This window comes from Lipotes vexillifer, unplaced genomic scaffold (assembly GCF_000442215.2).
Source record: "Lipotes vexillifer unplaced genomic scaffold, Lipotes_vexillifer_v1.1 scaffold394, whole genome shotgun sequence".
NCBI classification, from domain to species: Eukaryota; Metazoa; Chordata; class Mammalia; order Artiodactyla; family Lipotidae; genus Lipotes; species Lipotes vexillifer.
This window is the reverse complement of record NW_006791731.1, coordinates 871150-882379: the sequence shown is the minus strand read 5'-3', so window position 1 is coordinate 882379 and position 11230 is coordinate 871150. Positions and strand designations below refer to the sequence as shown.

General features: G+C 58.1%; 2 protein-coding genes across 7 annotated transcripts in view; both read right to left on the bottom strand.

The window, feature by feature from the left end:
• Positions 1-2243, bottom strand: part of PUF60 (poly(U) binding splicing factor 60) — a 13279-nt gene extending 11036 nt beyond the window's left edge. For all 6 annotated transcript variants that reach the window (XM_007464561.1, XM_007464557.1, XM_007464559.1 and 3 more), the window contains exon 1: positions 2143-2243. In XM_007464561.1, the coding sequence (XP_007464623.1) occupies positions 2143-2166 (24 nt within the window). In that variant the 5' untranslated portion in view covers positions 2167-2243. The remainder of the gene's footprint in view (positions 1-2142) is intronic.
• A 5500-nt stretch (positions 2244-7743) lies between these two features.
• Positions 7744-11230, bottom strand: part of NRBP2 (nuclear receptor binding protein 2) — a 6498-nt gene continuing 3011 nt past the window's right edge. The window contains exons 10-19 of the mRNA XM_007464610.1: positions 11120-11175; positions 10928-11023; positions 9819-9951; positions 9600-9702; positions 9427-9477; positions 9209-9344; positions 8208-8261; positions 8053-8116; positions 7898-7953; positions 7744-7812 (exon numbers count right to left, since the gene is read on the bottom strand). Of these exons, the coding sequence (XP_007464672.1) occupies positions 7744-7812; positions 7898-7953; positions 8053-8116; positions 8208-8261; positions 9209-9344; positions 9427-9477; positions 9600-9702; positions 9819-9951; positions 10928-11023; positions 11120-11175 (818 nt within the window). The remainder of the gene's footprint in view (positions 7813-7897; positions 7954-8052; positions 8117-8207; positions 8262-9208; positions 9345-9426; positions 9478-9599; positions 9703-9818; positions 9952-10927; positions 11024-11119; positions 11176-11230) is intronic.

Sequence of the window (11230 nt, the reverse complement as noted above, 5' to 3'; positions counted from 1 at the left end):
AAGAGCGGGACTACGGGGCACGCTGGGCCCCAGCATCCACGGAAGGCCTCTCTGGGAACTGACATGCAGGCTGGGACCCACAGAAAGAGCAAAAAAGCAACTGCGCCTCTGGGGAGGGGGGAGGGTCCCAGTGCTCCTGCCAGATGGAACCCAAGGATGATGGTCCCAAGTGGGAGTGAGTCCAAGTGCCAGAGGAAGGGGCTATGGCCCGTTTCTGCAGCCACCAGGTGGAAGGCACACCCAAGTCAGAAGAGGCGCTTCTGTATCTTCCTGGGTCGTTCCTCAAGAGATCACGTGCCATTCCACTCCACCTCCCACAAGAGCTGAAGCCACAGCTTAGGACAGCAAACCAGCACTGCTCAGCATGCGTGCACCGGAAGACAGAGACCAAGCTCTCAATATGCCCCAAAAGGACTGCAGGGAAACAGGTAACCTTTCCAGAAACCTATCCATTCAAAAGGTAGGGAGAGAAATGTGTTGGACCACAAGCTGGACTTCACTCCCACAAGCTGATGAGGTAAGCCTGGGCCTCTACAGTTTACGTACACCTATTAACATACATGTATTAACCTCTTGAAAGGAGTCAGACGGTCAGTGAAGACCCTTATTGAAAACCCCAGCTTACAGGGTTTAGACTCAGTGCCCCCATCCACCTCTACTATGACACCACCTGTGTCTGGCCCTGTGCCACAGCAGAGCTGAGTCCCCCTGAGCAAGGCTGAGGCATGGTGTTGATGCAGGACTGTGGACGCTTGGGGACATGACTCTCACCGGCCTCTCCTGCTCCTACACCTTCCCAGGAGTCCTGGTGGCCTCCAAGCCTCCACCTTCACCTCTTTTCTCTCTAACGTCCCTCTCACAAAGGTAGTTGCTCTCGTGGCTTCAACAGGAAGCGGGTCACGGCAGAAGGAGGACAGTGAAGTTAGCTAGGCCTGACAATCACACACTGGGCCCGCCTCATGGCCTGGGGCCTCTCTCTCACTGGGGGTCAGTTTCTTCCCCAGTGCGACAGGTTCGGCCCCCTCTCTGGGCATCAGCCCCCAGCTGAGAGCATGGCCAAGGCAGTCTAAGTACACCCCCTGACCCTGAGACATCTCCCCTATCAGTCCAGCCTCCATCTACCTGCAGAAGCTGCCTTCTTAGACCTCACCACATCAGTCTGAGTACAGGTTGGGGTAGAGTGGCAGGTAAAGAAAGGGATGTACCGTGTGAAGGGTCCCAGAGGGGAGTCAGTCGCACAAGCCTGGGAGGAAGGAGAGTGGAGGGAGACTTCACCACGGAAGTGCTGTGTGAGGAGGGGTTGTCCATCTGTGCTAACTGCTCCAGGTGGCTGGCGGACGAGAGCACTAAGCAGGGCAGGAGGGATTCCTTCCTCTAGGTGCCTGCACCCCCCTAGCACTTCACGCACCCTGGGTGGGAACTGGTCTCCAGTGCCCACCAGACCCCGGAAAAGGGCAAAACTGCCTCTGGTTCCCCACTGTTCCCCCAAGTCCTCGCACAGCGCTTGGGACAATGTGATCACTCAGGAAACATGCAATGAGAGACCACGTCTTCCCTTCCTGAGTGGGGACAGCAGAACGGAGTCCCTGTTGGCTGGAAACCTCTTCCCCGCTGAGCACCAGCAGAGAGCAAATTCACAGCTGTGTACGCAGGAAGCCAAGGCCTCCCTCCTCACCAGGCCCGATCGCTTCCTACGGGCCCCCGCACGCCCAGCGGCCCCTTTCACACTAGCGGGAGGAGAAACGCCACGGTTCCCAGGAGCCCCGCCTTCAAGTCGGGGACACAGGCGCACCCCGTCGACAGAAGGGGACGACCGCCGCCGGGGCCCGACCGGCCTCACCGCGAAGGGACCCGGCTTGGGGCGCGGCACGGCCCCCAGCTGCGCCCCGGATCCCCACCGCGCCAGGCCCTCCCGCGCCGGCCGCCGGAAGCTGCAATCTGCGGGCCGGAAGCTGCGGCCGCAGGCCGGCCCCCGCCTCGCGCCCGCCCCGCCCCCGCCTCGCGCGACCAAAGGACGCGGGAGCTCGCGCGGGGCCCCGGAGCGATCGCCACATCCCCGGGGGACCCTCGGCGCCCTGGCCGGGCCGACAACCCGCTCCCGCCATCTGAGCGGCGGCCCGCGGTCACGGGGTGCTCACTTACTAGAGCTATGGTCGCCGTCGCCATCTTGCGCCCGTCGCGGCCGCCGCGCGCGCGCGCCGCACGCTTCGGCTCCTTCCGCGGTCTCGCGCGATCTGGGTGCCGGCGGAGAAACTCTCAAGAGGACGGAACTCTCGCGATTAAGGCCTTTTCCCCCGGCGACGTGGAAGGAAAAAGGAGCGCGCTTCCGGTGAGGGGAGAAACAGTTAACGCTCCGGGAGGGGCGGGTTGAAGGGGCGGGGCCGGGGGTGTGTCGGGGGCGCGCGCGCTGCCGCCCGGCCTCCGCTCGCCGCCAGCCCCGCCCTCCGCCGGCCTCCGTGCGTCCCAGTCCACCCCTCGCTTCGTCCCGTGGCGCCCTCCGGCCTCTGCTCAGTTTTCTGCCTGCTTTGCAGGAAAACCCGAGGCAGGTCACAGACGGCCCGATCCTCTCCAGGGCTGCGGTTGAAAGCAGTGACAAAGAATCGCTGTATTTCGGACTCAGATTTTGAGATGCATCTTTGCATCATAACATCTCTGAATGCGCCTACCAGTGCATGGTGTGCTGTCACCTAATGGCCGCGTTTTCTCTTTCCTACTGATCCATAAAACAGTGCATCTTTTGCGCTGATGGCGTCGTAGAGTCACTGACATACAGTGGGTAGAACTGCAACCCAAGAGACAGGCTTCTGAACCAATCCCGTGGGAAGGGTATGCACTCAGAGTCCCCTTAGTTCTGAACTGTTTTTTAAAGGCTCCAGGTGTCCATCCCTGGTGTTGAACTGCCCTGGACGTTTGCTGCATGCCCACCCAGTCCCAAGACCCTCACTCAGTGAGGCTCAGGCCCTGAAGTTGTCAGCTTAGCAACTTCAGCCTGCCTGAGGCAGCAAGGTGTCTTCCCCAACTAGGCAGGTCTCTTCTCCATCCTGGGAGAGTTTGACATGAAATACAGACACCCCTGGTTAAACCCAACAGTATTTGCCTCATCTCCCTTCCCTCTAAAATGATAGGAAAAGGATTTTATAAAGGAAGCAACCCATGAAGCCAAAGGGGTGGAATGTTGTGGAGCTGAAGAAAGGTGGACAGCGGCAGCTGCTTTCGCATCTTGGAGGTCGGGGTCCAGGAGATCGTTCACGCAAGTGCAACTGTGAAAAGGAAGAGACTCCAGGGCTCAGCCCCTACCGGCAGTGGCTGGGAGGCAAGCTCCAGCAGAGGCGCTCTCTCGGTTGGGTTGGCCATCGGGGGCAGGGTCCTGTTCTGAAAGTGGGGGAATACGTGAGATTCCCGCCTTTTTGCCACCTCCACCCCTGGCTCCGAGTCCGGCCCCAAGCATGTGGCACCCACAATCCTCAGAGAGAAGAGCTGATCTCTGCAGTAGCTCCCAACACAGAAGAAAAGCCTGGCAGTTGGGAGGTGGTCAGAATGGCCTGGCCCGATCCTTGATCTCAAAGCTCACCAGGCAATAAGCCCCAGCCACTAAGATTAAATGCAACTGGGCAACCCAGGGTCACCAGACAGCTGAAAGAGAGGAAAAAACAAAAAAGCAAAAGGAAAAGGGACTCAGAAGGAACACAGCCAATAAAGTGAGCAGAAGGAGGAAAAAAGGAAAGCTAAAACCGTATCCTCAGAGATATTAGACAGGCTGTTGCATCCGAAAACATGAACAAGAGGCTATAAAGAAAGAACATTCAGCAAACGAGAAAGAGCACTTATAAATGGAAAGCATGAGAGGAAAACGAACAGTTAAACAGAAAGGTTGAGAGATAAAGCTGTAATTTTCCAGAACGTATGACAACAACAAAACCATATAGCTGGAAAGCAGACAATGGAGTCATTGTCACACTTGTCAGCGCTCCCCAGTGCTAGAGCTGGCCGGGCGCCTTAGAGGCCTCCATAACACAGGGGTGGATAAAGGGGTGGATGGGCTGGGACTTGCCACCACCATTGTGGGGGGCAAAAGCACCACCCCCTGGTGGCAGCTTCCCCTGTGAAAATCTGGCATTGCTGCATTCAGAGCGCTTGTGTGCTGGGCACTGTTCTCGTTACTTTTCACAATTAACTTGTGCGATCTCACAACCACCCCATGAAGCGTGGACCATTATTACCCCCATCTTTACAGGTGAGAAAGTGGAGTCACAGACCACTGTCACACAGCAGGAAGCAGCAGAATGGCTCCAGAGCCTATGCCCTTAACCAGCACATATTGCACCTGTCAAAAAATAAGTCCAACATCTAAGTAAGCATTCCAGAAAAGGAGAGGGGAGAAATCACCAGAAAAGCAAAGAAAACTTCCTAGAACTGAAGGGTTGGGATCTCTGGACAATAGATGAAAGAGGTCATAACAAGGTCCAGGGACTTCCCTGGTGGCACATTGGGTAAGGTTCTGCACTCCCAGTGCAGGGGGCCCAGGTTCGATCCCTGGTCAGGGAGCTAGAGCCCGCATGCATGCTGCAACTAAGAGTTCGCATGCCACAAGTAAGGGGCCCTCAAGCTGCAGCTAACACCTGGTGCAGCCAAATAAATAAATGAATAAATATTTTAAAAACAAAACGACAAGGTCCTACTGTATAGCATGGAGAACTATATTCAATATCCTATGGTAAACCATAATGGAAAATAATATTTAAAAAAAGGATGTGTGTGTGTGTGTGTGTGTATGTGTGTGTGTGTGTGTGTGTGTGTGTGTGTGTGTGTGTGTATGTAACTGAATCACTTTGCTGGACAGCAGAAATTAACACAACATTGTAAATCAACTATACTTCAATAAAGATAATAAAATAAAAGAAAGAGAAGGTCTACATCAGGACACATCGTTGAGAATCTCCAGAGCACTTGGGTAAAGAGAAGATCCAGAGAGAGAAGAAATCACAAAGGGTCAGGACTCAGACAGGCATGGGAGTCCTTGGGGCTGGAAGAAAATGACAGGATACCCTCAAAGTCCTGGCAAGAAGTGATCTTCCACCAGCCCAACGCTGTCCCTAGCTGCACGAACAAGCAGATGAGAGAGTAGCGAGGGCAAACAGGAACGACTCCGTGACTCTCCACACATCCTCGCTCAGGACGTTCCTCCTCAGAGGGTGAATGAAGGACGAAGAAAGCATGGGTTCCAGAGACAAGAGGAGGGAGGTGCCGGTGAAGGCGCAGCCCATGCCGACAGCTGGGTCACAAACCCAAGAACGAGTAGCCTGGGGCACAGAGTGAGCAGGCTGGGGGCTCCAGGAAAAGATGACGCAGCAGCCAGCTGTGCAACAAATCTGAGGACTGAGAGTAGGTTCACACTTCTGCGGGAGAATCTAGGGAGAATCTAGGAATCTCTAGGGGGGAATTAATGAGATGTGTAGAAAACTAAGCCCCCACAAAGGCAATGATTAACTCCAGGGGAAACAAAAAGTTGTGCAAGAAAGCAAATATAATCCTAGGGCACCTTGTTCTGTGCTGAGACCTGTGGGAATGAAGCGGTAATACCACCCATCACACTGGGATGACGCTGGGTCAGGGGGTTGAGGCCAATGATCCCCTCCCCCCCAGAGGACACCAGCAGGTGACATGTGATGTTAAAAACCAATTAAAAAAAAACTAAAAAGCACGCATGCGATTTTGTGAAACATGCATTTTAAATGCCTGAAGAAACAGCTAAGAGAGTTGAATTTGGAAAGGGTCAGGGTTAGAGACAGTATTTATTATTTATTTATTATTGGCCTAAGGAAATTCCACTTTTAAAATAATGTGTATATAACTTTGAAAAGATAAAAGTTAAAATGAAAACATCAACATAGGCATTAAACGAAGCAATGATAATATTGACCCTTTTGACTTCAGTTTAACCACTGGTACAATGTTATGCATTGGACACTCAAACTGTTTTAAGATGACGCAGAATCAGACAGCATCAGCGTTTCCAACTAGATGTGTAAGTTATTTTAGATTGTAATTTTAAATTGAAAGGTGTGAGAACTTGAATAATTTTGTAAAGAGTATTGGAATGTTTAAGATAACTTGAGATTCACCGTATTGGTGCATATACTTCATTTGATACATCTCGGTAAGGTGTTTTTGGTTTAGGGTTTTGGCTAGGGTGATGTGGTAGCTGGGATAATGACACCCGCCCCTGCCCCTTGCAAGGATGTCCGTGTCCCAACCCCCAGAACCTGTGAATATTACTTTACTTGGTGAAAGGTATTTTGCACATGTGATTAAGATTAAGGACCTTGAGATGAGGACATCATCCTGGAGTATCCGGGTGGACCCAACCTAGCCACACGAAGCTTTCCTGGCTGCAGAAAACCAGACACACAGTTTCATGAGACAGACTCCACCCGATGTTTCCGACTTTGAAGACGGAGGACGGGGCTGTGAGCCAAGGCAGGTGGCTGGCTCTAGAAGCTAAGAGTGGCCTTCAGTTTACAGCAGGCAAGGAAGTGGGGACCTCGGCCCCATCACTGTGAGGAAATGAATCCCTGCCCTGTGCCCAGCGCCGCGCCCGGCACCTGCAGGCCAGGAACCTCAAGGAGCAGGAAATGGGTTCTGCCCTAGAACCTCCAGAAAGACGCACAGTCTTCTTAACACCTTGATTTTAGTCTGGCGGGATCTGTGCCAGACTTCTGAGCTACAGAACCACCTAAGTGTGCTGGTTTAAGCCACTGAGTTTGCGGTAAACCCTGACGGCAGCAACAGAGAACTAACACGGTGGTGAGCTTTTCTTGTTTGACATTTGAAATGCTTAGAAACCTGAATGTGCTCAATTTATACATGCAGTTTAAAATCTTTAAGAGTGACCAACTACACTGGAAAATGAAGGGAGGTGGTCCATGTGAATGGAGGCTAGGGTTATGGGGGGTAGGGGTGCGGGAGACAGGGAGCTGGGGCTGGTAGCCTTAGGACCCAGGAAGGCAGCTGCCTGCCACAGGCGGAGGTAAGAGAGCTAGCAGGAGGAGCCGTGAGCTTGGGAGGAGCAGGGAGGGTGCCTGACCCCAACCACTCGAGGCCAGGGAACAAGGACAGAAAATAGCCCTTTGGAGGGTCTGCACTGGCCGGAGGCGGGGTGTGAGGGCCACATGGAGCTGCAGGGCCGTGGCCCCGCCCAGTGCCCAGCACCACGCCTGACGCCTGCGGGTGATTTACCATGGGCTTAAGGCGGCAATTCCGGTTCCTCGTGTGGCTCTGCGGTAGCAACTTGGAATGGAGCGCTTCCCTGGGCACACATCTGTCCAGGGCCGACCCTCACCCCTCAGCCCCCCAGCACTGTGCCGTGTTTCCCTGCAGGGCAGCCTCTCATGACCAGACGGCGTCAGGGGTGGAAATGAAGGGTACAGGAGGGATGCTGAGTTGTGGAAGCTGGCCGATGGGGGGATCCTGATCCTAAGGACATGCGGGGCCTAACCAGCGCCCCAGCCCCAGCCCCAGCCCCGGCTCCCTCACCCCTGACAGGCCTGACCCCACCACCCTCAGCCCCACTGCAAGGTTGCTGGGAGCTGTGGAAGGGGGAGGTTCCTCACTAGCAGGCACACAGGCAGAGGGGGCCCCTGGTCCCCCACCCAGACGCCGGGGCCAATGCCAAGCTTCCCCACGGGAGCCACCAGGTCTGGTTCCGGGGGGCTGGGGAGCTGGAGCGCTGAGGCGGGATCAAGGTCACGGCTGAGCTCCGCGGTACTTGAGGAAGGTGCTGTCCAGGAAGGCGGCCAGCTTCGGCCGATCGTCCTGCAGGAGGGAGGCATGGGGGATGGTGGGGCGCGGCCCACCCTGCGGCCCTCCCAGGCTGGCCGTACCAGGCTGCGCACCTCACCTCGTGGACGAAGCCATAGTGCACCAGCTCGGCAGCCAGGTCCTGGGCACTGTCGGCTGCGGCAGGGGCGTGAGGACCGGGCGTGAGGCCGCAGCGCCGCCCGCCGTGCCCACCCCCCCCACCGCCACCGCCCGGGGTCCCGCCCGGCGGCCTACTTGGGAGCAGGTCGTAGGTGAGCTGCCGGTGCAGCCTGTCCTCCAGCACCAGGAGCAGAGTCAGCTGGGGAGGCGGGAGGGCGAGATGGGCTCGGGAGTCGGCCCCGCCCCCCTCCCGCGCTCCCGCGCCTCTGTGGGCGGTGGCCCCCCCTCACATGCCAGCGCGCCTGGTCCTCGCCTCTCTCCAGGTTACACTGCATCTGGATCACCTGGGGGAAGGGGGAGGCCAAGGTCACCCACGAAGGCTGGAACTCAGCAACTGGGCAGGGAGAGCGGATGCTGCGTCAAAGGGGCCCAGACACAAAGGGGTCGGTCGTAAAGACCGGAAATGAGGAAGGTCTCCAAGGGGAGACTAGGAAGCGCATCTCACTGCTAGGAGCCTGGCGAGTTGAGGGAAACTTCCAGAGTAGATATTGAAGCTGGGTACCGAAGGATGAATAGGAGTTTTCACAGGTGAAGAGAACACCTGAACAAAGAGAGCGCTGTGGGAAGGGGTGGGGGAGGAGCGAGGTGCGCAGGGATATGACAGCAGAAGCACAGGATGCCAGCAAAACCAAGCCTCAGAGTGCTGGGCCAGGGGTGGGGTGGGGGGGTTGGGGGCGTGCGCTGAGGACCCCCAGCTGTGGCTATTAGAACATGAATTCTGGCTGGAAAGCCGGGGAAGGCGGCCAGGCTGGGGGCTGGTGCAGCATCCCAGTGGGGAACAGAGGGGGCCCAGATCAGGGAGGTAACCATGGAGACACACCCAAGGCCAAAGCCAGAGGCTCTGGAGCCCAGTGGGTGTGGACAAGGAAAGGGAGAGGGTGGCCGGGGTGGCCCCTGGCCAGGGGGGAGCCTAGCAGGAGAAGGGGACGGGGGCCCCTTCTGGGGGCCTTGGCAGAAACACCAGGTCACAGATGTCAGCGAATCAGCAAGCCAAGGAGGTGGGATCCGAGAGGCAGCGTGTATGGGACAGGGGCCTGCAGGGGTCTTCCCCTGGAGCCTCTGGGAAAGCGGGTATCCCAGCTTGTACGACTGCCCCCCAAGCCCCACAGAGAGGTCAGCAGAACCTGGTCTCTCCTGGCAGCCTGGAGCAGAGCCGGGCTGGGGGACTTGAAACCCCTGATACGGGCACCCGTCTGGGCGGTGGGCAGGCCTGTGGAGGCTGGAGTCTTACCTTTCTGGTCTCTGAGTCAAAGGGTTCTGGCGTCGGGGTCTTGGCCTTTGGGGCTTCCTCGGGGGGTGGGGCCAGCACACGGGGCAGCCCCAGGGGCCGAGCAGCAGCGAAGTTCATCAGTGGGTAGATCCCATTTCTAGGGACACAGTGCGGGGTGGTGGCAGCTGAGGGCTCAGGCCTGACAGTTGCCCACTCCCCAGCCTCACTCCAGCCCTCACCTGACATCCTCCAAGAACTTGTCAAGCTCCAAGCAGGAGACCTCTGAGTACCTGGTATGGGAGTGAGGAGAACGGGAGGGTGGCGGTCCTGCTGGGGGTGGGGGGGGGGGGGGCAGGGCTGGGGGGGCGTGGCTGGGAGGGGAGGGGAGGCCTCTGGGCTGCAGGCCGCTCACCGCCACTGCAACGGGGGCCGGGGTGGCCGGGGAATCTCTGCCAGGACCGTGTGCAGGTCCGTCGCCTTGGTCTTTTCCTCCACCACGTTCTCAGGCATGAGGTCTGCGGGCCGTGGGAGCACACAGGGCAGTGGGCCCTGAAGCAGGAGGTCCTGCGGGGCCTCCTTCTGCATCCCGACCCCAGGCCCCGGCCCGCCCCCAGGCTGGCCCGCCCCTCACACTGGTGCTGGATGAAACAGTGAGCGGCCAGGAGCTTCAGCGAGTGCACCTCAAACAGCACACGGTGGAAGAGGAGGCTGTGAGCGGAGGGCCGGCGGGCAGGGTCCCGGGCCAGGCAGGAGAGGATGAACTCCTGGGGTGTGGAGAGGGCGCTGCAGTCGGTGGAGCCCCTCCACTCTGGCCCCACCGTGTGAGGAGAAGGCTCCCAACCCCGTGGGAGCCTTCATGGGGCAACGTGCACGGGGTAGAGGCATCCCGTTAGCAGCCAGGCCAGGACCTGATTCTTCAAACAGGACAGTCGAGTCTGCCCCTGGGCCCAGAACTGCCCCCCGTGCTCTGCTTCCAGCACCCCTCACGAAAACCACCGTGGTGGGTTGGCACTGTCATCCCCGGTTCACAGGTAAAGCTGCGCTGCTCAGGGAGGACCCCAGCCCCCGCCCCGCGGCCCTGGCGCTGGGCAGAGTGCTGAAAGACCAGCGCAGGCCCTCGGGGCCAGTGCAGCCTAGCCTGAGCCCGCCTACCTACAGCCTGCCCCCCTTACGGTTGCCTCAGGTCAGGTCCAATTCCGGAGATGACCTTGAAGTGTCCCTGCCCTGCCCCACATCCGTGCCCTCCACTGGCTCTCGGGTCCATCCTGGCTCCACCTCCTCGTCAGTCCTGTCCAGGCCCCGTCACTTCCCTCCCCCATCCCCAGAGGTCACGTGGTGAAGCCAGACAGTCGACAGACTCTGGCCGGAGAGGCTGTGGCTGCAGCTCCTGTCCGTCCGCACATGCCCTTTGCCGGCTCCCCACCCATCTTGCCCCCAACACAGGCTAGGACCATGTCCTTCCTAACTGGTCTCCTGAAGGCTTACAGGCGGGGATGTGGAATCAGGCAGACGGGGATGCAAACACCAGCTCCGCCGCTCGCTCTAAAGCCTCTCTGAACCTGTTCCTTTATCTACAAAACGGGCATAAAAATTGTGCCCACACGGGAAGTATGTCTCCAGTCTCTCTGTGCTTAGACCGCGCCCTCAGAGCCCTCACGTCTGCAACTCAACATGCACGCCCAGTAAGGCCCTCCTTGGAACACTGAGAGCCAGCCGGTAGGGGCAGGGCCAGCTGCTTACCCGCATGTTGGGGTCACTCAGAGAACGCCTGGCGCGAGCGATGGCCTCCTCTGTGACCCGGGTGTCCCCATTGGCCTGGATCTCCAGCACAGCCATCTGGGGGGCAGGGCAAGGTCAGGCATGGGGAAGGGACGGCACAGGTGGGACGGGGGGAGTTAGCTGGGAGGGGCCCAGAGACCACGGGGTTAGTACCTCCAGCGCACACATCCCAAAAGAGAAGATGTCCACCGCAGTGCCATCGGCAACTTCTGAAAGGGGAGAGCGGATCAGGACAGGGAGGGCGGGCGCGGGGGCGGGAGGGAC